General features: G+C 44.1%; 1 protein-coding gene across 2 annotated transcripts in view; it reads left to right on the top strand.

Moving 5' to 3' along the window:
- dock8 (dedicator of cytokinesis 8) overlaps positions 1 to 26107 on the top strand; it is a 368411-nt gene that overhangs the window by 331935 nt on the left and 10369 nt on the right. For both annotated transcript variants that reach the window (XM_038804697.1, XM_038804698.1), the window contains 8 exons: positions 2601 to 2701; positions 6447 to 6639; positions 6730 to 6873; positions 8341 to 8472; positions 13791 to 13925; positions 14502 to 14591; positions 21097 to 21333; positions 23467 to 23610. In XM_038804697.1, the coding sequence (XP_038660625.1) occupies positions 2601 to 2701; positions 6447 to 6639; positions 6730 to 6873; positions 8341 to 8472; positions 13791 to 13925; positions 14502 to 14591; positions 21097 to 21333; positions 23467 to 23610 (1176 nt within the window). The remainder of the gene's footprint in view (positions 1 to 2600; positions 2702 to 6446; positions 6640 to 6729; positions 6874 to 8340; positions 8473 to 13790; positions 13926 to 14501; positions 14592 to 21096; positions 21334 to 23466; positions 23611 to 26107) is intronic.

The following is a 26107-nucleotide window of genomic DNA, read 5'->3' as shown; positions in this document are numbered from 1 at the left end:
GTTTTGCAGGGAGATGACCTGCTCTGCCTTCCTACTCTTGCTCTTTCTTTTGGTCACCCATTTTCTATCTCCCTCAGTAACCTTCACCTGCGGTGTGACCAACTCGCTAAACGTGCTATCCACGACCTCCTCAGCATCGCGGATGCTCCAAAGTGAGTCCATCCGCAGCTCCAGAGCCGTCAAGCAGTCTAACAAGAGCTGCAACTGAACACACTTCTTGCACGTGAAGAAGCCAGGGACAGTGGACGTGTCCCTGAGCTCCCACATCGCACACGAGGAGCATGACATGGGTCTGGGATCTCCTGCCATGTCTTAAACCTTTGGTAAACTTAAACAACTAGAATTTCAAAATAAAAATAAATAAATTAGACAATGAAAAGAAAAAGAGAGACTACTTACCAGTCACTTACCAGGGTTAAAAAGCACCGCCTCACACTCTGCATCGAATTACCTCACTGCACCAAATTACCACGTTTCAATCCCCACTCTGGATGAGTCTCACTCCGGATGTGTCTCCTGGAAAAGTGCTGGCTTACTGTCCTGGACACCATCCAGGACAAAGCAGCCTGCTTGATTGCTGCCCCTTCCACAAACATTCAAACCCTCCACCACCGACGAACAGTGGCAGCCATGTGTACCATCTACAAGATGCACAGTATTAACTCGTCAAGTTCCTCAGACAGCTTCCAAACCCATGATCACTACTATCTAGAAGGACAAGAGCAGCAGAAACTTGGAAACCCCACTACCTGGAGGTTCCCCTCCAAGTCATTCATCACCCTGACTTGAAAATATATCGCTGTTCCTTAATTGTCGCTGAGGTAACATCCTAGAACTCCTTCCTGACAGCACAGTGGGTGTACCTACACCTCGGGGACTGCAGCGGTTCAAGAAGGCAACTCACCATCACCTTCTGAGGGGCAACTAGGGATGGGCTAACCAGCAACGCCCACATCCTGCAAATGAATTTTAAAAAAGGAAGCTTAGGTCTGTCTCATCAATGGGAAACATATACAGGCTGAAAATCTGCATTTTTTCTCATGCACTGAAGTTTTATAAAGGGTGCAGCCTCCACCCATTAAAAAGCCCATGGCTTTCCCATGACTGGGACCAAGAAATCCCAACATTGAAATTGCCTATGTGGTTTCACAGGCCCCAGTTTGTCTTCGGTGATGTTGCACATGGTGAGACAAAGCACACCAGATCACCCATCAGATGTTATTGTGTTCAGTCTTTGATCCTGACGTGGACCCCCCAAAGAATAGCACATTTATTTCACATTATATCAGTTGTAACTCAGTTGGTCGGACTCTGGCCTCCGAGTCATGAGGTTATAGGTTCGAGCCGCACTCCATGGCTTGAACACAAAAATCAAGGCTGACACTCCAATTCAATGCTGAGGGAGTGTTTCACTGTTGAATAAGCAACCTTTTAAGGGTGAGACCTTAAACTTAGTCAGTCCTCTCAGGTGGATGTAAGAGAACAGGAGGGTGTAACTATTTCTAAGAACAGCAGGCCAGATGGTGTCTGAACCAAGGTTATCTGTCAATTGATTACACAAGAGCAGATTATCTACTCATTACCACATTGCTGTTTATGCGAGCGTGCTGCACACAAATTGGTTGCTGCTTTACAACAGTAAGTATACTTCAAAAGCGTTTGCTTTGCTGTAAAATGCTTTGGTGCATCCGGCGGATGCGAAAGGTGCTGTTTAAATGCAAGTCTTTCTGTTTACATCCTGGGTCCTTTACAAAGCAGGTCAAACCAGTTTACCCTTGTTGTGGATAAATGCACCTCTCCCCCAGAGACAGCAGAATTTGCTGAATTTCCCAGTGTACTTGGGCTAGCAGGCATCCTAGCCAGTGACATACTTTAATCCATACTTTAAAGAAACCACCAACCCCATGCACGAATTTTGACAGTCAGTAGCTGAGATTCCAGATAGGAACATTCAGGGTGAACTGCCCATCTGGCAGTTTCACAGCCCCATTGTATTTATATTAAATACTGTTGCACAAAATAAATGAATGGGATCAAATGACTGCAGTGCCACAATGAAGAGTCAGAGATCCAAAATGGTTTCACAAGACATCAGGCAAGGAATAAGACTTGCTACTCCCACTTGAATAATCAGTAGGTTATCAAATTAATTAGCTATACCATGTAGACCAAGAAGTAACCCAGTTTGATTCCTAGTCTGTGCTGGGTTGATCAATACCAGGGATTGATATCAGCAGCACCACCAGTCTTAAAGGCGGGAAATTGGACACGATTTTTATTCCTGATCACCAGCCTTACTGGAGGTGCCTGTGCACGGATATCAGGTGATGACTGGATTGGGTTCAGCTGTGATGCCCCTCAGAGTTTCATAGTCTGTCATCACGCATCGTAATAATTTATGTATGCCAAACTGCTGTGGGAAACCAGTGAAACCAGGTGTTAGCAAACACTCAATAACTTCGGTTGAGGAGAAAAGTAATGAGAAAATTCTATTCTAAGAATTGTACACCAAGATTATATAAAATATAATCAAATCTCATGTAAATTACTGGAAATTGATTTGATGACCCCTTTCATGCCTGTCCTTTCATTGCTTCCAGGTGGAGGAATTACTGCTTAACCTCAACAGTATCTTGTCTGATACAGTGAAAATGAGGGAGTTCCAGAAGGATCCCGAGATGCTCATGGACCTGATGTACAGGTATACAAACACACACAAAAATAGTCTTCCATCAACGTTAGATACCGTCAGAATTAAATATAGTTCTTGGGGCTAAAGGGATCAAGGGATATGAGGGGAAGGCGGGATCAGGGTTTTCAACTTGATGATCAGCCATGGTCATAATGAATGGCAGAGCAGGCTCGAAGGGCCGAATGGCCTCCTCCTATCACTGTTACACTTTGTCTTTTAGGCAGATAAGTGAAGGCGAACAGCTGATCCCTAGTTGTCATCACTGTTGATTCTGGGGTATGTGTTACCAGTATGTTGATGCTTGGACAAGATACGTGTAAGATTCTGTGTGTGACTGCCTCTCTTCAAGCTACTGACAAGCTGCTCTACAAAGTTTACAGCGACAGAGTAGAGATAAATATAACAATGTTCGTTCTCTGATGCATTTTTAATCCGAGTTGCAAAGCACAATCAAGTGGATGATGTCCTTGTGTTTGTACATTTGTCTGTTTTGGACCAAAGAAAATTGGCCAAGAAAATGAGAGCAGGATGGCACCAAGGGAGTTAAGGGACTGTGAGTTGTTGGTCTTATTCATTTGGGACCTTGACATTTGTGCCATCGCAAAACGAAAAGTACTCTTGAAATATAAGCTGCAAGAGCATGTGCAGAGTGCCCAATGCATGTGCCCAACCCGAATGTCAAACTCTATGTCAGGTAGTGATCACACACTTTTGCAGCAATGTTTTGCTTGTGATTTTGTTTGTGAAACCCTTTAAATATTTGTTGTCTGTTTCAACTTGAATGTGTACCTTGCTGAAGTATGGATATGCGTGAGATGCAATGAAGGTTTTATGAGGACATGTCAAAGGTGACATTTTAAGGTGGAGACTTAGGCATTTGCCCTGGGAAAGGAAACTTTTAGTCTGTTATCAAGCCTGAAATGTCCGATGCTCTCCATTATCTGCTCCCAAGTTCAGAAAATATTGAAGAGCTAATTGGGCATTGCCATTTTATTCTGGCAGTCATAGTGGACTGTTAAGGAGGGTGTCTAGCAGCTAAACAGGACAAACCATCCATGCATTCTCAATATCAGCCATCAAACAGGAGGTTGGCTGCCATGGCGTTATGCCACTTGTCCAGAGATACCATCTCATATCTCCACATTGGGTCGCTTTGAATTTCATTTATGTCTCTTATCTTCTGGTAACCTCGGCAAACTCCAAACAGACTGGAAAGCTTTATGACTGAAATGAAATTGTCGATATAAAAGCAAGTAAACTGTAAAATGAGGAATAAAAGCAGAAAATGTGTACATACAGAGATTGACAATATTTGAAATGAGAAAAGTCAGCTTAGATAAGTAGTTTGTAGCCTATGTGCTCCATATCTTCTGAAATATTGATGACAACCTTAACTCATGTCTCCAGCCAATTAAAATACCTTGGCGTTAAATGGCTGTGGGATCTGTGCTGACCCCAGCGTATCTTCGGGTTGTGGGGTGGGAAACTATTCCAACCAAAATACCTTGCCCCTCATATCCAAATTTACCAATGACACAAAGATGGCTTTGTAAACAGTATAGATGAAAGCATAGAATTACAAAGGTTATTGTCGTAACCCCCATGAGGATCATGGGGAAACTATTGTCGATCTTCCCATGGGACCCGTGGAGTACGGGTTTCCCAGGTAGGGGGTGCAGGCCACCCAGCTGGAGCTCAGTAAAGACTACACATAAAAACCATCTCAACAAGGACTGGAGTGGGAAAGAGTTACTGCCGTGGGCAGAGTATTGCACATAGTTCAATAAATCCTTGTTCCACTACCGCTGGCTTCCTCCAGTTACTAAAGTTATAATAGGTTAAATGAACAAATGGAGACCTATACACGGACGACAGGATCGCAACACTGGACGAACTGACAGAGAAATTTCAGCTAGCTGGGGGGAACGAGCTACGGTACCTGCAGCTCAAAAACTTCCTACGAAAGGAGACAAGGACGTACCCACAACCGCCACGACAGACACTACTGGAAGACCTACTGGACGCAAGTATCCTAGAGAAAGGGAACTGTAGTGACACGTATGACCGACTGGTAGATAGGGACGACACCGTACTGGACGCAACAAGGAGGAAATGGGAGGACGACCTGGGGATGGAGATAGGGTGGGGACTCTGGAGCGAAGCACTGCATAGGGTCAACTCCACCTCCACGTGCGCAAGGCTCAGCCTGACGCAACTAAAAGTGGTACATAGAGCCCACTTAACAAGAACCCGTATGAGTAGGTTCTTCCCGGAGGTGGAAGACAGATGTGAACGGTGCCAAAGAGGCCCGGCCAACCACGCCCACATGTTCTGGTCTTGCCCCAGACTCGTGGAGTACTGGACAGCCTTCTTCGAGGTTATGTCCAAAGTGGTGGGAGTGAGGGTGGAGCCATGCACGATAGTGGCGGTCTTCGGGGTTTCAGAACAGCCAGATCTATTCCTGGGGAGGAGGGCGGACGCCCTTGCCTTTGCCTCCCTGATCGCCCGCCGTAGAATCCTGTTTGGCTGGCGGTCAGCAGCACCGCCCAGAGCTGCGGACTGGCTGTCCGACCTCTCGGAATCTCTCCAAATGGAGAAAATCAAATTTGCCATCCGAGGGTCGGACGACGGCTTCCACAGAACGTGGGAGCCATTCATGCAACTGTTCCGGGACCTATTTGTGGCCAATGTACAAGAGGAAGAATAGTCGGGGGAAGGTAGCGGGAGGGGGGGGGGCTACAGGTTCGTTACGGGGGTTCGATGGCTAGCTAAGGCCCAAAACCAAACTAAATAAACATGTTGAGGGGGGGGGGGGGGGGGGCGCAGTTACTACTACGAAGATGCTTACCTGTAAATATGTATGTTAATTTTTGCGTGTTTGTTTTTTTTTCTCTCCTAACAATTTGTAATTTGTTCAATATAAAATATGAAAACTGAATAAAAACATTTATAAAAAAAAAAAAAAAAAATGAACAAATGGAACTGTGATAAATGGATTTCAATATATCCAGATGTGAAAACATCCACTTTGGGCCTCCCAGAAACAGTGAAAGTACAGAGAAGCTTGGGAATCCAGAAATTGGATAATTAAAATTCTAAAAAGAGAATAAAACATAATTTTAAATGCTAATGGAACGCTGCCTTTCAATTTAGAGGACAAGAATGCAGTGGGCAGAAATCGCCCTTCAACTAGTCACAGACCACACCTGGAGTGCTGTGTGGGCTCTTGGACACCACATCTTAGGAAGGATATATTGGCCTTGGAAAGAGTGCAGTGTAGGTTTAGCAGATGATAACTGGACTCCAAGGATTAAAAATGTTAAGTGAAGGTTACACAAACAATGATTGTGTTCTTGGAATTTAGAAGGTTAAGGTTAAAGATTTGATCAAGGTTTTCATGATATTAGAGGGGAACAGAAAGGGTAGATTTCAGCTGGTTGGAGAGTCTGGGACCAGGAGCATAATCTAAAATTAGGGCCAGACTTTTCAGGAGTGTAATTAGGTATCGTTTACTCACAAAAGTTGGAACTCTCTTCTCCAACTTGCGATTGACGCTAGAATCAGTTGTTAATTTTGAATCAGAGATTGATATCTATGTTGGTCAAAGGTGTTAAGTAATATGGAGCCTATGGAGTTAGGTCGCACGTCAGCCATTGATTGGCAAGGCATCCTCAAGGGGCAAAATGACCATATCCTCTTCCTATGACTGTTTAGTATATTGGTTGCTACATTCATTTTTTTTTCTAACTTTCAGATTGGCCAAAGGATATCAGACCTCACCTGACCTACGTTTGACCTGGCTTCAAAACATGGCGGAGAAGCACACAAAACGTAAATGTTACACCGAGGCTGCATTGTGTTTGGTCCATGCTGCAGCTCTGGTGGCCGAGTATCTCAGCATGCTGGAAGACCACAAGTACCTTCCTGTGGGCAGTGTTTCCTTTCAAGTAAGTCTGTTTGGAAAACTTTCACTATACATATCACTTGACCGAGGAACTTGATTAAAACACTTCCATTTTTTTTGTCATGGTTTCCAGAATATATCACCCAATGTGCTGGAAGAATCTGCTGTTTCAGATGATATTTTATCCCCTGATGAAGATGGGATATGCAGTGGAAGGTATTTCAGTGAAAATGGTCTTGTGGGTTTGCTCGAACAAGCAGCTGAACTCTTCAACACGGTAAGTGTTCTTTCTCTCCTGGTAGTTTATTTTTCTTTCCTCTTTGAAGTCATCGTTGCCCCATATACTAACACTGCCAGCAGAGACAGGCAACATATTGCAGACTTCTTACCAGTGTCCGTTGCCAGCTCACCATTAGGAGATGTAAGAGATTGGCCTGCAGAGGAATTGCTCAGGCAGTTTGCATTTATCAAAGCAGAGGTCAAGTCCAGAATTCTCCATTTGGGAGACTAAGGGTGCGATCTGCCGGCCATGTTGCACCAGAACGGGAGTGTGGCGCTGCCAGGAGATGCTTCCCACTACGCCTCACGAAATCTACCCAGACTTTGTGTGGCGTCGCGATCAGGATCCTACCCACAATGGGCAGGGCCAAGCCTCGCATACCTAAGTAGGTTTATAACTGGCTTTGTACAAACTTATTCAACTCTGTTCCCGTAAAATACGGCCCAGGTTTCCTACCCGCTATCTGTCCACCATGATCCCACTGCAACCTCACATTCAAATCTAACCAGTGCGTCAATTTCAATTGAAATAAATTAAGAGTTCAGATCATTTTTCATGACTGTCATGCATGTCATTTTCCTTTTAAATGCATTCTTGTGCTTATTGGCAATGTTTGACAATGAATACATTGCCATTTTGGTCACTCGCAGCTCAGGTACAACACAGCCCAGATTAAAAGTAAATTGTTTTCTGTTCTATTCCAATACTCCGCCTCATCTCAATAATAGTGCAGCAGGCCTCTACTGCATCAGCATGATATTTTCCTCATCCTGAACTGGGATCTTTTAATTCCAAGTAGATTTTGTGCTATGGGGTGCTGACAAAAAATGCTTTCATCCGTGATGTATCATGACATTGGTTCCTTCCTGTCATGGTTAACCGTCAGGTTCATCGACAGAAAATCAGTTGGTACAAAATAGATGCAGAATGTATGGGAGAGTATACAGATGTATTTTTTTTTTGAGTACAATAAATGACAATAGAAAATGCTGGAGATGCCACAGATAGCTTCTGTGGAGAGAGAAATGGAGTTAACATTTCACACCTGAAACATTAAACAGAATATTTTGATGTTTCCTCAGAAGCACCGCAAACACAGTACCACGCTTTCAGTGGAATACTGTGAGAGAATAAATCATCCATTTTGGATCAGCTGCCATTTATCAACACAAGGGCAATTAAAGAAAAACTTTTGTTTGATTTTTTTTTCCAATTCATTTTTATTCCAAATTACATGTACAGTTCATCGGTTAGGAGATTAGGAGACCAAACGTTAAGAAATATACAATTACATGGATGGAAATCAATTTGATTATTGGTCCAAGAAAATAAATACATTGAATAGCGTACCAAAAAATAGGGGGAAAAGATCTAACTTTAAACGCAATGAATCAAATGGTTAATGCAGTTAATTGTAGTGTCACAATTGATTATGTTAACATAATTCTTGCTTCCTTCCTTTAGGCCTGTATGTTTGAAAGTGTAAACGAAGTTTACAAAGTTGTCATACCAATCCAAGAAGCCCATAGAGATGTCAACAAATTGGCGTATACACATGGGAAGCTCAAAAATGCATTCAATAACATAACAGCAAAGGTAACTTATTTAAATTAATAATCTTCCACAGTGTCACAAGTAGGCTTACATTAACATAGCAATGAAGTTACTGTGAAAAGCCCCGAGTCGCCACAATCCGGCACCTGTTTGGGTACACTGAGGGAGAATTCAGAATGTCCAATTCACCTAACAAGCATGCCTTTCGGGACTTGTGGGATGAAACCGGAGCATCCGGAGGACACCCATACAGACAGGGGGAAAATGTGCAGGCCCCGCCCAGACAGTGACCCAAGACGGATATGAAACCCAGGTCCCTGGTGCTGTGAAGCAACAGTGCTAGCCACTGTGCTATTGTGCTGCCATTTGTCCCAGTTGTCAAGGTTTTCTCAGTGTTTCAGCAAATTCTCCAGATTATTTAGCATGGTGGGAAAGAATCATTTGCAAACTATTTTCTTTAGAAAATGTTTTCTTGAGGCATTTAGAATTTTAACAATTTGAAAGGCAGGACTCTCCGACCCCCCCACCGTGTCGAAGAATCCCTGGGAGGTGCGGCTCGAATCCCACCCTGCCCCGCTGCAAGCTGCTGTATTCTCTGGCACCGTTTTTCGGGTGGGGGCGGGATTTACGCCGCGCCAGTCGGGGGCTTTGGCAGGCAATTCTCCGGACCCCGATGGGCCATTTTTGGCCGGTCCCGCCGACATAGGTTAAATATGGTCCCACACGGCGAAACCTGGCAGGTAAGTCGTCCGGCGTGGTCCTCAGGGAGCGGGGGGTGGTCACCTGGGGATCCGACCCCAGGGGTCCCCCATGGCGGCCTGCCCTGCGATCGGGGCCCACCAATCTGTGGCCGGGCCTGTTATTTGGGGGCACTTCTTCCGTCTGCTTCCCATCATGTGCCAGGCTCAGCCTGATACAATTTAAGGTGGTCCACAGAGCGCACATGATGGTGGCTAGGATGAGCAGGTTCTTCTGTCTGCGTCGGCCCCTGTAGAGCTCCGCCATGGCCAGCGCGGAGAACAGAACCCCTCCCCGCGCATGTGCCAAAATACGGCAGCCGGTCTGCGCATGCGCAGAACCACGCCGGCAGACCTACGCATGCGCGAGATCATGCCGGCCGTTCGGAGCATGCACAAACGCACACCGTCCCTTCGGCGGCGGCTGGAGCGGCGGCAACACCTCCGGCATCCACCTACCCTGAAAGTGCGGAGTGGTTGGTGCCGGTTCTCCCGCCGGCGTGGGGACTTAGTTCCCAGAAGGGAGAATCCCAGTCTAAACATCAGGGTTCAACACGAACAAAACAATACAGCCAACCTCCCCGTCCCCACCAGTGGCACACACCAGCCAACATGGCTCACACAAACAGTACCACCTTCCCCAGCCCCCCTTTCACTGGATTTCCTGCCCTTACTCGTCCCCCCATGCCTCCCTCCCCTGCCTCCCCCACCCGCCCCCGCATCCCATCCCACCCCTGCTGACAGCCTGATTTTTCTCGAAGAAGTCAATGAATGGCCACTACCTCCGGGAAAACACTGCATCCCCTTAAGGCAAATTTTATTTTCTCAAATCTGAGAAACCCCGCCATGTCACTGACCCATACTCCCGACTTCGGGGGTTTCAAGAGCCTCCAGCCTAGTATGATCCGTCTCCGGGCCACCAGGGAGGCAAAGACCAGGACATCGGTCTTTATCAAACCCTGGCCTCCCAGATTTTCCGACACACCAAAGATCGGCACCTCTGGACTTGGCACCCCCCTCAGCTTTAATACTTCTGACATTACATCAGCAAACCCCTGCCAGAAACTCCTCAGCCTTGCACATGCCTAAAACATATGGACATGGTTTGCAGGACCTCCTGAACAGCGCGCACACCTATCCTCCACCCCCTCAAAGAACCTGCTCATCCTAGCCACCGTCATGTGTGCTCTGTGGACCACCTTAAATTGTATCAGGCTGAGCCTGGCACATGATGAGGATGCATTGACTCGTCCCAGCACCTCCTCCCATAATCCAGCCTCCAACTCCCCACCCAGCTCCTCTTTCCACTTTCTCTTCACCTCCTCTATCGGGGCTCCCTCCCACTCTATCAGTTCCTTGTAGATCTCTGCAACCTGCCCCTCTCCTACTCCGGTTCTCGACATCTCCTTATCTTGTAGCCCCCCGGTGCGGGAAGGTCGAAACCTGCCTCCGCACAAAATCCCTCACCTGCAGATGCCGGAACCCATTCCCAACTGGCAACTCAAACTCCTCCTCCTGCTCCACTAAGCTCGGGAAGCCCCCATCAATAAAAAGACCTCCAATTCGCTTGGGGGGAATGCACCCAGCACCCATTCTGCACCTGCCGAAACCTCCCCGTGTCATTAATCTCCACATATTCCCAGATGGCCTTCCTCACCCCCTCACACACCTCTTTCTCCACCAACAGTCTAACATCCAGCCTCCATTGCGGGCGCTGGACCCCCTTTTTACTAACTCCTAGGTCCACCCAGTGCGGGGCATGGTCCGACACCACTATTGCTGAATATTCAATGTCAACCACCCCTGCCAACAGCGTCTTGTCAAACACAAAAATGTCTATTCGGGAGTACACCTTGTGCACATGGGAGTAGTGTCATGTGAGAGTACCTTTAAGAAATGGGTGTTTAAGAAATGTACCTTTTAAGAAATGGGTGTTTATCTGTGATGTCAGAGTGTGGGTGGAGCTGGGCTGTCTGTCAGCTTTTTACTTTCATTTTAGGCTGTTTGCTGCAGGGTGTGTTTAAATTTTGTTTTCAGTGTTGGAGCTGAAGCCAGACAGAGCATGTGCACTATTGATCTTTCTGACATGAAAAGACTATCTCTTGATCATTCGGTGAATTCAGAATTATAAATGTTCTCAGTAGTGAAGTTAAGCCTGATGTCTTTCTGTTTTGAAGGTTTTTTAAGTCTTATGGATGTTAAATGGAAAGCTTAAATCATTACTTAGTGTTGTATTCTTTGGGGGTTGTATTTGAATTGATGGTTGCTAAGATGTTCACTGTATGTTTAAAAAGGTAACTTGTGTTCATAGAATAAACATTGTTTTAATTTAAAAGTACTATAAAGCTCTGTTTGCACCATACCTGTAGAGTGGACCGTGTGCTCCCCATAACCGCAATCTATTAAAAGTCGTGGGTCAGGTGAACTCCATGATACACTTTGGTGTTCTCTAAACCCTGGCCCACAACACCTGCTTTAAAAAGGGAAGCGGGATAAGTCAGCAAATAAGGCTAGCAAGTATAATGCTGATGATGAGGTAACCTTTATAGATAATAATCCAGGAGTTTCTTTTGTCTTCTGGATGTTGTTTGGGAAGTTAGTAAGGATTGCTTAGTGTTGTATTCTTTGGGAGTTGTATTGAATTAATGGTTGCTAAGATGTTCATTGTTTGTTTTAAAAAGGTTAACTTTTCATAGAATAAACATTGTTTTGCTTTAAAAAATACTTTCCATTTCTGCTGTACCACACCTGTAGAGTGGGCCGTGTGCTCCCCATACCACAATCTATTAAAAGTTGTGGGTCAGGTGAACTCCATGAAACACTTTGGGGTTCTCTAATCCCTGGCCCATGAATGAAAATACTTTTGCCCTCGGTCTCCCAAGTCCTCCAAGGTCCCCCTCCCCCCCCCCCCCCCCCCCCCCTCAACCATGTGCTCCATGACCCCCGGAGTTCCTTTTTCAAAATAAATTTAGAGTACCCAATTCATCTTTTCCAATTAAGGGGCAATTTAGCATGGCCAATCCATCTAGCCTGCACATCTTTGGGTTTTGGGGCCGAAACCCACGCAAACGAGGGGAGAATGTGCAAACTCCACACGGACAGTGACCTAGAGCCGGGATCGAATCTGGGACCTCAGTGCCATGAGGCAGCAGTGCTAACCACTGCACCTCTGTACTGCCACTCCCATTGAGCTCCTTAGCTTTTGCCGACACCCTCCCCAACCTCAAGCTTGACCGATCCAGTCTCAGATCCAGGACCGCATTGAAGTCTCATTCCCCCCCATCCCCCCCACCCCATAATCAACTGATGAGAATCCAGGTCAGGGATCCTTCCCCAGCACCCACTTCATAAATACAACATCATCCCAGTTCAGGGCATAGATGTTCACTAACACCACTGGCATCCCCTCCAGTTTGCCGCTCACCATAACATACCTACCTCCAGAGTCCGCCACGATACTTCGCACTTCAAACGCTATCCACTTATTGATAAAAACCGTCACCCCCTTCATTTTAGAGTTCAATCCCAAATAAAATACCTGCCCAACCCATCCCTTCCTCAATCTAGTCTGGTGCCCCACCTTCAGGTGAGTCCCCTGTAGCATGGCCACACCCGTCATTAATCTTTGCAAATGTGCGAACACACGAGCCCTCTTGATCGGCCCATTCAACTCTCGCACGTTCCACGTGATCAGCCTGGTCGGGGGGCAACCTACCTCCTTTTTACAAAGGCAACATGTTTTAAAGCTTTCTGACATGCTTGGGAGTTAGAACATAGAACATTACAGCGCAGTACAGGCCCTTCGGCCCACGATGTTGCACCGTCCTGTGAAACCCTTCTAAAGTCCATCTACACTATTCCCTTATCGTCCATATGCCTATCCAATGACCATTTGAATGCGTTTAGTGTTGGCGAGTCCACTACTGTTGCAGGCAGGGCATTCCACGCCCTTACTACTCTCTGAGTAAAGAACCTACCTCTGACATCTGTCCTATATCTATCTCCCCTCAATTTAAAGCTATGTCCCCTTGTGCTGGACATCACCATCCGAGGAAAAAGGCTCTCGATGTCCACCCTATCTAATCCTCTGATCATCTTGTATGCCTCAATTAAGTCCCCTCTTAACCTTCTTCTCTCTAACGAAAACAGCCTCAAGTCCTTCAGCCTTTCCACATATGATCTTCCCTCCATACCAGGCAATATTCTTGTAAATCTCCTCTGTACCCTTTCCAATGCTTCCACAGCCTTCCTATAATGTGGCGACCAGAACTGCACACAATACTCCAAATGCGGCACCACCAGAGTTTTGTACAACTGCAACATGACCTCATGGCTTCGAAACTCAATTCCTCTACCAATAAAAGCTAACTCACCGTACGCCTTCTTAACAACCCTCTCAATCTGGGTGGCAACTTTCAGGGATCTATGGACATGGACACCGAGATCTCTCTGCTCGTCCACACTACCAAGAATCTTACCATTAGCCCATTGATGAATAAGTTTGTACTAAGCAGCTTCTTGTTAATGTTCCCATCACCTAAGGGTTGCTATTTAAAAGCCATGCATTTACAGCCCAGCTATGATCATCTAAATTAAAGACGTGGCATTTTTATTTTCTGCAAGGGTTCTAAACGAATGTTTGGTACATATTTCCGTGTTGCATTCTATGGAGCTAAATTTGGGGATTTGGATGAACACGAATATGTCTATAAGGAGCCTACCATCACCAAGCTGCCAGAAATTTCTCATCGGCTGGAGGTAAACAAAACCTGTCATTAGTCGAATAAATAAAATATTATAAAAGCAAAAATACTGCGAACGCTGGAATCTGGAACCAAAATAAAAAATGCTGGAAAATCTCAACAGGTCTGGCAGCATCTGTAGGGAGAGAAAAGAGCTGACGTTTCAAGTCCAGATGGCTCTGTCAAAGGGTCATCTGGACACAAAACATTAGCTCTTTTCTCTCCCTACAGACCTGCTGACATTTTCCAGCATTTTCGCTTTTGCTGTCATTAGTCTCCAGGACTGATGATGTTAGTCAATTTTTAATGTCACATCAAAATTGTAATGTTTTCTAATATATCTCTTTCCATGACAAACTTAATTTCAACTGTTTTTCCTGCCTCCTCTTTCCAAAGGCATTGTTCAGGTATCATTGCTCTTTGTGCAATGTTCAATGTGTAATTTGACGCTGCAAAGCAATCGGCAAACCTTTAGTTTTGATCTTCAATAACTGAACTTCAGCAAAATGAGCACATTTGGTTCGCTGCCATCAACTGATGGTACTTTAAAAATTCCTTTAAAGCCAGGGCTTCTGTATTGTTTTTCAAACAGGCATTTTATGGAAAATGTTTTGGTGAAGATGCTGCGGAGGTCATTAAGGATTCTAGTCCTGTGGAGAAAAGCAAGCTGGACCCCAACAAGGTCAGTTGAAAATTGTTCACAACGTATAATATGAATCAATGTCTCGTAAAAATTTGCATTTCATTTCATAATCTGCAAAAACATCTTTTTGGTCCTATGTATTTTTTCTGAGCTTAATGGGCTGGATTCTCTCTCCCCAAAACGGGACTAGGTCCCCACGTTGGCGTAACAACGGTGGAGGTTTGCTCCCAAAACTCCGATAACAAGTTGAGCTAATTCAATGCTCTTCAGGGGCCTAGCAGAGACCCGAGTAAATCTCGCAGCTGCGGATACGGCTCCCGCACCTCCAGTTCGAGTCCACGCATGCGCACGGTGGCGGCCGCTAGCGCCCACAGCCAAACTCCATGGCGGATTCAGACCGCGGAGCCACACCGAGAAAAGGAGACAGCCCCCCCCCCCCCCCCCCCCCCCCGAATGGCTCTGCACCCGAGCATTAAAGTCCTGCGGATCTAATCCCCGGCCACCTATAGGCCCCTCTAACCTCCGATTCCCCTGCCCCCCAATCAGGCGGCCGCAGACTGACTCCGAGGCCGCCACGCGAGCATCCCGACCGGGAGTAGGTGGTTATTCCACGCCGTCGGGAACTCAGCCGGTCGTGGAGTGGAGGATCGCTAGGCGTGCCTCTGGCAATGGGCCCCCAGCCGTGCGACGTACTCTGCGGTGACGCCGATTTTTGCAGTCCGGAGAATTGCCAGACTGGCACCGGGCCTGATTACGGTGTGAAAGGGTATTCTCCGCTCCCGCGCCGGCCGCAATTTCGGCGAGGGGCTGCGGAGAATCGAGCCTCATATATTTTGCAATATTACCCAGATTGCATGCTCAGGTTGGCATGCACCCAGGGGCAGCATGGCGGCACAGTGGTTAGCATTGCTGCCTACGGCGCTGAGGACCCGGGTTCGAATCCCGGCTCTGGGTCACTGCCCGTGAGGAGTTTGCACATTCTCCCCGTGTCTGCGTGGGTTTCACCTTCACAACCCAAAAGATGTGCAGGATAGGTGGATTGGCCACGCTAAATTGCTACTTAATTGGAAAAAATAATTGGGTACCCTAAATTTATTTTTAAAAAAGGGTTGGCATGCACCCACCTTGGAAGCACGTAAAATCATGCCAGAAGACATTAGTCATGCATCCCAACATCTTCGCACACTCAATGCCATATTTCAGTTGGTAGGCATGTGTGTCAAGTAATGGGTTAAGAGACATTCCAATTCGTTGTTTCATTTATATTAAGTATCCAATAATTGACACTGATATGTAAAGGGGCTTCAGCTAGTCTTTGTGTCAGGTGATGTGATGATAGAGTTTTGTGCAGTATGCTAAAGTAAAATAAAAGTGTTTGTGGAAAGGAGCGGATCCTTTGACTCTTTATACAACAGCAGCTAAATGTCTAACAAATGGTAGTAGAGGATGGTTGCTGTGCAAGTTTGAAGGTTGAAAGATACAACGTTTCCAGACCAAACCAAGGAGTGAGTGAGAAGAAAAAAGAAGATATATGGCTGAATCTAGGATAAAGATGGCCGGATATGACTATCCCCCCTTATTTTCTGAAAGGGGATCATATGACCAATGGAGAAGTGCAGTAGTTTATGTGCCTAAGGTGGGAAAGAGAAAACAAGGTATGGCATTGGCTCTTTCTCTACCTTCTGACAGTAAAAATCCGGAGCAAAGTGTTTTCTGAGCTGGAATTGGAAGACGTTAGACTCAGAAGAAGGTCTGCAGACTCTATTACATTATATGGATAAGATTTATAAAAGGATCTCTTGTTAAGTGCGTATGAAGCATAGTCGGAATTTGATAGGTTTCCGGAAAAAGCGAGGATTTCTCCTTTGAAGACTATATAATTGAATTTGGCAGATTATGTAAATGGCTGCAGAAACATAACCTGGAATTTCCACAGTCTGTGTTGGCCTTTAAATTACTTGACTGGGCTAGAGTGAGCAACATGGATAGGCTCCTGGTTTTGACAGGAGTTCAGTTGTGGATAAGGATACCTTATTCGATCAGATGACAGCAGCTTTAAAAACGTTTCTTGGGAAACATTCGATTCTGATGGCTCTGATGACTCAAATAGGTCTGTCTGCAATAATGCAGAATATGGAAGATACACTACTAACAGGATGGTGAAATTGTACAGCTACGAACAGGTTCCAAGACTATAGAAGGAGATTGGGACCTGTAAATTATGAAGACAGAAACCCAGTTAGAACCTGCAATAGGAGGATGAACCCCAGAAATGCCCGGGGTATGATAAATCGATGTTTTCGATGTGACTCTCAATACCATTATGCTTTCAACTGTCCAACACGTTATAATAAGAGTGTTTGAAGCGACACATGACACGGAAGAGTCAGAAGAGGAAAAAGATAGTGACCCAGAAAGAAGACATTGTCCTACTGTATTAACAAGCAATTTTATGCCAGTAATGAGAGTGTTGGTGGCAGAATCCTTCAATTGTGCTGAATTGGATAGTGGCTGCACATCTACTGTGTGTGGAATTGACTGATTAAAATGTTACCTGGACTCCTTGAAAGCTGAAAATAGTAACAAGGTTAAGGAATTTGAAAGTTCCACAAGTTTCAGGTTTGGGGATGATAATACTCAGAAGTCGCTGAAAGGCGTGGTGATCCCTTGCAATATTGCCAGAGTGAATCATTTCATTAGCACGAATGTTGTGTCAAGCAAGGTACCTTTGCTTCTGAGCAGACCGTCAATGAAGAAAGCACACATGAAACTGGATATGGAACAGGATAAGGCAACGGTTTTTGGAAAGATGGTGGACTTACAATTTACACAGTCGGGACACTATTGTATTCCATTATTGACAAATAATGTTTCAAGTAGAGTTGTTAAGGATTTGTTTGTGGCAGTGAAAATGGGACTTTAGCTGTTTAAAAAGTTTGTGTATTAAACTGCATAGGCAATTTGCGCATCCGTTCCTCGGAGGCTGAAAAATTATTGAAGGATGCAGGGTTAAGGGATGAAGACTATACTAAACTGATAGACCAGGTTAGTGATTGCTGTGAAGTTGTCGGAAGTACAGAAGGACACCAGCACGACCGATAGTAACCCTACCTTTGGCCAGGGATTTTAATGACATTGTGGCCATGGATCTTAAGATCTGCGATAAAGCCAATAATATATTTATTTTGCATTTTGTAGATTTAGCAACCAGAATTAGTCAATCAACGATTGTTACGAAGTAAAGAAAAGAGAGTAATTCTGGATCAAATGGTGGAAAAGTGGATAGGGACAGGAATGGGCCCACCGGCAAAATTCCTTACGACAATGGGGGAGAATTTGCTGATGATGAGTTTAGGGATATGCGTGAAAACGAGAATATCACAGTTATGAATATAGCTATGGAAAGCCCATTTAGTAATGGTGTCTGTGAAAGAAATCGTGCTGTAATCAATGACATGCTCCGGAAACTTCTGGCAGAAAGACCGAATTGCAAACTAAACTCAGCTTTAGCATGGGCGGTACATGCAAATAGTTCATTGCAAATGTTTGGGGGCTATATCCCTCTCAATTAGTGTTTGGTAGAAATCCTAAAATTCCATCCATTGTGGATGACCAGCCTCCAGCATGGGAAGGGACTACAATTAGCTCTGCCTTTGCTGAGAATTTAAATGCATTACATAGCAGTAGAAAAGCTTTTTTGGAAGCAGAAGTCTCTGAAAGAATTCACAGAGCTTTAAGACATAATGTACGGCCATCAAATACTGGTTTTTAAGCAAGGAGACATAGTATACTATAAGAGAGACAATTTTAATGAATGGAAAGGCCCAGGGAAGATCATAGGTATAGATGGCAAATCAATTATTTTGCAATATGGCAATCAAACTGTTTGGGTACATTCATCAAGGTTTCGGAACATGAGTAAGATGGTGAATACTAATAGAAGTAGAAGCCCACATGCACCTGATATTTTGGTGGCTTCCGATAAATTAGATGAAAAAGTTATCAAAGATGCCAAACAACAAGAATTTGGGGTATACACAGTACTGGATAGGGGACAAAGAGCTCTATCCCACAGATGGATTTGCACTGAAAAGGTTCTTCCGGATGGAACTTAAAAGGCAAAGGCCAGCTTGTGACTAGGGGATTTGAAGAAAACTTAGAAGATCAGGATTTAAGGGCAGATTTACCTACGGCAGGAAATGTTATTTTAAAGATCTTCTTGGCTCTATTAGCCACAAAGGCATGGGAATGCAAATCTATAGATATAAAAGCTGCCTTTTTGCAGAGGAATTAGTTTCAGAGAGACATTTTCTCCATCCTCCTAAAGAGGCAGCTAACACAGAAGGCGTACTCTGGAAGTTGAACAATGTGTATATGGAGTAAATGATGGTCTAGAGTCTGGTATTGTCGGTAGGGCCAATTTTTTAAAAGTTAGGCTGTTGCCAATTGAAAGCAGATCCGGCAATGTTTTACTGGCATTATAAAGGATAGCTTCTTGGATCTTATGATGCACATCGATTTTTTTGTGGGGTGGAACTAGTGATTTAAAGCTATTGTAATCTCTGGTTGTTGAGGAAAGAATTCAGGGTGGAAGTCAGGCTTCCGGTGCATTTAAATATAGTGGACTGGAAATCAGACAGACTAAGTTACGGGCAACTTTACGTCAGCAATCTGATTTGGAAAGCCTCAGCCTAATAGCGATTAGTCGTGGCCAGGTTTCACAAAAAAACGCAATGGTTTTAAAGATGGAAAAAGAGCTACTGCGAAGTTTAATTGGGCAACTTAATTGGTTGGGTAGACAGACTAGACCAGACGTGAGTTTTGATGTCTTAGAGTTGAGTACCAGAATGAATGGTCCCAAAGTGGAAGACATAATAAGAGCAAATAAAGCGTTGGTCAAACTAAAAATGCAGGCGTGTGTTTTGAGGTTCCCGATTTTAGGTGACCTTAGGCACTTGAAACTCATAGTTTATCATGATGCGTCCTATGCAAATTTATGTGATGGGGTTTCAAGCGCAGGAGGTTTTATAATTTTCCTTTTGGGGAACAATGGTAAATGTTGCATTCTTGTGTGGGAAACAAAGAAAATAAGGAGAGTGGTCAAAAGCACTTTGGCTACTGAGACGTTAAGCCTTGTAGAGGCGGTGGATATGGCCTTTTATATATCTCAGATATTGACAGAAATTTTGGGAGTTGTAGATTTTAGGAGATTTGTATCCTATTGAATGTCACATTGACAATAAATCCCTGTGGGAAAATGTGCACTCTACAAAAAGTGTCAATGAAAAAAGGTTAAAGATAGACATTGCAAGTTTGAACCAGATGTTGGACAGAGGGGAAATAGCAAAATTTAAATGTATCGACAGTAGCTATCAATTGTTTGACTGTTTTACAAAAAGAGGGGAGAGTTCACATAAACTTTTGGATCTGTTTCTGTGACTGTTTTTTTTCTTCTTTCAAAAATGAAAAAAAAGAAGGGGGGAAATTGCGTGTGAGTTTTTGAGTTTCTTGTAATTTAGTTTTCACCTAATTTTTTTCTCCAAGGAAGGGGAGACTATTAAGTAATGGGTTCAGAGGCATTCCAATTAGTTGTCTCATTTATGTTAAGTATCTAATAATTGACACTGATATGTAAAGGGGCTTCAGCTAGCCTTTGTGTCAGGTGATGTGATGATAGAGTTTTGTGCAGAGTCTGTTAAAGTAAAATAAAGGTGTTTGTGGAAAGGAGCAGAACCTTTGACTCTTTATACAACAGCAGCTAAACGTCTAACAATGTGTGGAAGCGCGCCTGCCAACAATCAAGCCAGCAATTTTACAGGGCTCGCCTCCCTTTATAGGTAGTGGGTGGGCTGATTGGCCAGGTGGCCTTTATGTTTAAGCTGCAACCTCAATCCAGGGTGGAATGATATGTCAGGGCTGAAATAAAATTAAGGAAGGTGTACGGGGATTGAACTTTATGATTGAATGTGCTGTCTCGACACACTTAGCAGCATTTTACCATTGCAGTTTATATTTTGACAGGTCTGCAGCTCCTTGAGACAGCTCCACATCAACTGTTCCTCTGAGGGAGCACGTTAAAAGCACCATCCCGCACCCTCCCTTTTCTCCACGCACGCCCTCCCCAACAACACTGAGCCATACTCTGCACTTGTTTCATGCTGGCTGCCCATTAATTAGCCAACCAGCTATTGAAATTGGGTTCTGGGGCAAATCATAGCCAGTAGTGTGTTTCGCGCCTAATGATGAAAAATTCAAGTCATGGTAACACCATGTATGAGAGAGTCAATTTCAGCTGCACTGCGACAAGCAAGGCGGAGTAACATCCTGCAAGCTGGAGTGAAATTATATTGCACAGTGACCAGTGGGGCACTCTTGCATGGATCCTCGTAATTGTTTTGGCTCAGTATCCAGTCCTGAAGTTTTGGACACAGGAATATATACGCTCTATATGGAGAGAAAGAGGCAGCATGTCTTCACAATAAGTACTTATTACCAAATAAAAATTAGTTGTATATTTTTATATTTTGAACTTTTGTATTTCCAGGCGTACATACAAATAACATTTGTTGAGCCGTTCTTTGATGATTATGAAATGAAAGACAGAATCACCCATTTTGAAAAGAATTTCAACCTTCGCCGCTTCATGTACACCACTCCGTTTACAAAGGATGGACGTCCCCGAGGAGACCTAAAAGAGCAGTACAAGAGAAAGACCATCCTGACAACCCTACATGCTTTCCCTTACATTAAAACTAGAATTAATGTCATTCAGAAGGAAGAGGTAATAAATTCAACATACCATTCTGCATGAATGCTCAAGAACTCTTTGAAAGAAACCCAGGGTGGAATTTTCCCTATTTGTATGCAGATTGTGAGAGTCTGGAGAGAAAAGTGGCTTTGACAGCGCGAGAGTCGGAAGCGCACCCACCCAAGTGCCGACTTTTTTATCATTAGGGAGATAGATTTTAAAGCATTGGAGGTATTGGGTCCCACAACATCACGTTAGCGGGGTGGTGCTGATTGTACCTTCTCCATCAGCAACTTTGTTCATTTAAGATCGGAAGGCAACCCCAATGCACAGAAGTTAAATTAACTCTCTCTCCCCAAAGTAAAACACGATTTGGGCCTCTCGCGAGATTTTCCGTTCCCATCGCCAAACTAGCCCGAGAAGAAAGGCAGTGTAAAATCCCAGCCCAGGTTTTGAAAATTGACCGACTGGGAAATACACTTAATGGACAAGAGCAACCTGTCTGGCTCACTTCACAGGCATGTTCTTCACGACAATCCCTTCACTAAACAACATAACTTCAAAAAATGCAGCAATATGTACGCTGCACTTAGTGGGTCCACTGATTGGACCAGAAAGTATTTTCATTCAAATTAAAAATGTAATTTTTTTTTTGTTTTGTCTTCGCATGTCAGAAGCTGGCAATTACATTTTTAATGGTTGTGCATAAGAAACAACTAAAAATTAGATTTCATGATGAGAAATAGGGAAATATTGTGAAAAGATGTTTTAAAACATCAATCGGTAGAGCAACTGCCATCCTTGAAATGCAAATAGCAACTAGTCAATAAATTATGCATGTGTAACCCAATATCCTTTCCTGATTAAATAAAGGACTGATGCCCCAAGGCAAAAGTAATGTAGAGATATGGTTGCCTCAGGTTAGAAGAAGATGAAAGTTGGTAAGCAGCACAGCAAGATCTAATAAATAAAAAGTAGTTCAACTACAAAATTGTTCAGCCAAATCCTTTTCTTTAAGACCATAAGGCCATAAGGCGTGGAAGCAAAGATAGGCCCTTTGGCCCGTCAAGCCTGCTCTGCCATTCAATTAGATCATGATTGATCTGATTTGATAATACACAATTCCACTTTCTCGCCTTTTCCCCATAAGCCTTGATTCTTTTCTTGATTAAAAATGTATCTCGACTTCAAACATACTTCACAACCCAGCCTCTACAGCCCTCTGAGGTAAAGAATTCCGCACATTCACTGCCCTCTGAGAGAAGAAATTCCTCCTCACCTCTGTCTCAAATGGGTGACCCCTTACTCTAAGATTATGCCCTCTGGTCCCAGACTCTCCCACAAGAGGAAACACCCTCTCAGCATCTACCCTGTCAAGACTGCTGAGAATCCTACATGTTTCAACAATGTCAACTCTCATTCTTCTCAACTCCAATAAGACAGGCCCAATCTACTCAATCTCTCCTCAAAAGGAAATCCCTCCATACCCGAGATCAACTGAGTGAACCTTTCCTGGACTGCTTCCAGTGCCAGTATATCTTTCCTTAGATAAAGGATCAAAACTGTTCACAGTATTCCAGATGTGGACTAACTAGTGCCTTGTAAAATTTTAGCAATACTTCCCTATTATACTTAATTTCCTTTGAAATAAAGGCCAGCATTCAATTTGCCTCCCGCATTACCGGCTGAACTTGCAGACTAGATTTTTGTGAATTATGCGTGAAGACTCCCAAATTCCTCTGTGCTGCAATTTTCTGCAGCTCTTTCACAGATTCCTCTTTACAATCTCTGCACTTGAGCACATACCTTGTCTTGTTACATTTAATTTGTGGTTGTGGACCATTGTTGAACCATGGATCTTATTGAAATGTACACAAAAGCCTGGCACCTCATTCCAATAAGCTGTGTTACAATTAAGATGGGGTGTGACATTACCAGGTATAATTTTACAATATACAACTCATGCAACACACACGTGTAAAATGTTTCAGTAGAAACAGCAATGAATAGTGAGTCCCAGTATCCTTCAGGTTTAAACTGCTGACATCTGATGCAAGCCATAGTCATTAATATGGGTCAAGTGTACCTTTATTGAGAATAGAATTCAAATTTATTTTCAATTGTAGCAGCCTGGAAACAAGTAACTTTATCTGGCTCGTTTTACAGTTTATCCTGACGCCTATTGAAGTAGCTATTGAGGATATGCAGAAGAAAACCCTTGAGCTAGCAACTGCAACTCATCAGGAACCTCCAGATCCCAAATTGCTTCAGATGGTGCTACAAGGCTCTGTGGGAACTACTGTAAACCAGGTATAGTACCCCACCAAAGAGTCTGAGTCTGCTTACTGTTGATTTGTATATGACAGTTTTGGTAGGAATAACATGGAGAGACAATATTAAATAAGAGGTAGGATTCTTAAAAGATGTGCAGGAGCAGAGGGACCTGGGTGTATATCTGCATAGAGCATTGAAGATGGTGGAGAGCAGTTAATAAAGCATACATATCCTGGTCTTAGAGTACATGAGCAAGGAGGTTATGCTGACCGTGTACAAGACAATAGTTAGACCTCAGCTGGAATATTGTGTACAGTTTTGGGCACTCCACTCCAGGAAGAATGTGAACGCATTGGGGAGAGTGCAAAAGAGGCTTACATGAGTGGTTCCAGGGATGAAAAACTTCAGTCATACGGATAGATTGGAGAGGTTGAGAGTGTTCTCCTTGGAGAGAAGACAGCTTAAAAGTAATTTGATAGAGATGCTCAGTCATGAGGGGTTGGGCAGAGAAGACGGGGGGAAACTGTTCCCACTTGTAAAAAGGATCAAGTACGAGAGGGCACAGCTTTATAGTGATTTACAAAAGAAGCAAATGTGATGTGAGAAAGAACTATTCGCATGAGTGGTTTGGGTCTGGAATGCTCTCCCTGGAAATGTGGTGGAGGCAGATTTCATTAAGGCATTCAAGAGAACATTAGATAATTACTTTTTTTTAATAAATGTTTTTTATTGGGTTTTGAACGAAGTATATGTACCATTATGTACACAGAAGAAGAGAAGGGCACACACAAACATACCAACAAAAAAAATAAATGAATAATAAAAAATAAATAAAAAATAAAATAACTGGTAAGGTATTATGCACCAGCTCAACAGCAACAACTCTATGCAATTGGCAATATTATTTATAACACATAAGTAGGCATCTGTTTGTGTGTGTGGGGGAGGAGAAACTGGGGAGGTATATATACATTTGGGTGCCGGAGAAACAATTACAGTGGGCAATACGCGAATGGGTCTGGTGTTGGTGTTGTAACTTGCTTCTCCCGGACGGATTTCCCTGCTGTTGTCGTCTCGCGTTCACCTCCGCTTCAGCCGTTCGTCCCGTCTTTCGCCTGGATTGTCCTTGCTCTCTGTTCCTGTAGATGCCAAGTTTGTAATCGTGATAATTACTTGAATGGCAACAATGTGCAGGAGTACACAGAAGAGGCAGGGGAATGGCACTAAGTCATAATGCTCTTTTGGAGAACTGGTGCAAACACGATGGACCAAATTGCCTCCCGCACCACAACAATTCTGTGATTCTGTGACACTCTGCTTGAAGGTCTAAGACTTGATGATTTAGCGGCCAAGTCTTTAATAAGTGCTTATTTCATTCACAATATGAAAGTACGTACTCTTGGTGGTAGGTGCAGGATGAGATTTGTATTGAGAACACTTTTCATGGCTTCTGGTTAAGCTGTCAGCTACACTAAAAAAAACCTCCATTCTTAACAATGTACCCAACTACAGAAAGGTTGATCGCAACACATTTTGAAATTCAGTCAACCAACTGTTCCCTCTAGAGTGATAGGAAGGAGTAACAGCCCCAGAGAACCCTGGGTGAGCAGGGATATTCAGGTTACAAAGGGAAGGAAAAGAGAGGCTTTTAGCAAATACAAGGGGTGCAAATCAGCAAAGGCATTAGTGGAGCACAGAAATTGCAGGATGGAGTTTAAGAAAGCAATTAGGAGAGCAAAAAGGGGATATGAGAAAGCTCTGATTGTTCAAAGTATGGAAATCTCAAGATATTCCATCAGTATATCAATGGGAAGAGGATAACCAGGGAATGAGTAGGGACCAAATGGGCAATCTGTGGTTGGAGCCAAAGGGTTTTTGTAGGGTGTTTTGAATACTTTGCATCTGTTTTCACCCAAGAGAATGAGGATGTAGGTATGGAACTCAGGGAGAGAGACTGTAAGGTTCTTGAGCAAATTGACATGGGGAGTGGCAAGATATTGGAGGTGTTGGCAGGCTTAAAAATGGACAAATCTCCAGGTCTAGATGAATTGTGTCCCAGGATGCTGTGGGAGGTAAGGGAGCTGGAGCGGTGTCTGGGGACACAGCAGATCATTTTTGAAGTGGAGAGTATCGTTGATAACACGTATAGAGAGGTGGTCACACCGCAGGTTAAGACTCCACAGGCAGGGAGGGAATGGGTGACCACCAGGCAGAACAAGAGGGCTAAGGAGGCAGTGCAGGAATCTCCTGTGACTATTCCCCTGCAAAACAAATCTACCTTTTTGGATACTGTTCTTAGAATAATAGAATTCCTATAGTGCAGAAGGAGGCCATTCGGCCCATCGAGTCTGCACCGACACGTGGGAAGAACACCCTACCTCACGCCCTCACCCTATCCGCTTAACCCGGTAACCCTACCTAACCTTTTGGATACTAAGGAGCAATTTAGCATGGCCAATCCACCTAACCTGCACATCTTTGGACTGTAGGAGGAAACTGGAGCACCCCTGGGAAACCTGGGAGAAGGTGCAAA

This window comes from Scyliorhinus canicula, chromosome 8, assembly GCF_902713615.1.
Source record: "Scyliorhinus canicula chromosome 8, sScyCan1.1, whole genome shotgun sequence".
NCBI lineage: Eukaryota > Metazoa > Chordata > Chondrichthyes > Carcharhiniformes > Scyliorhinidae > Scyliorhinus > Scyliorhinus canicula.
This window is presented reverse-complemented; position numbering and strand designations above follow the sequence as displayed.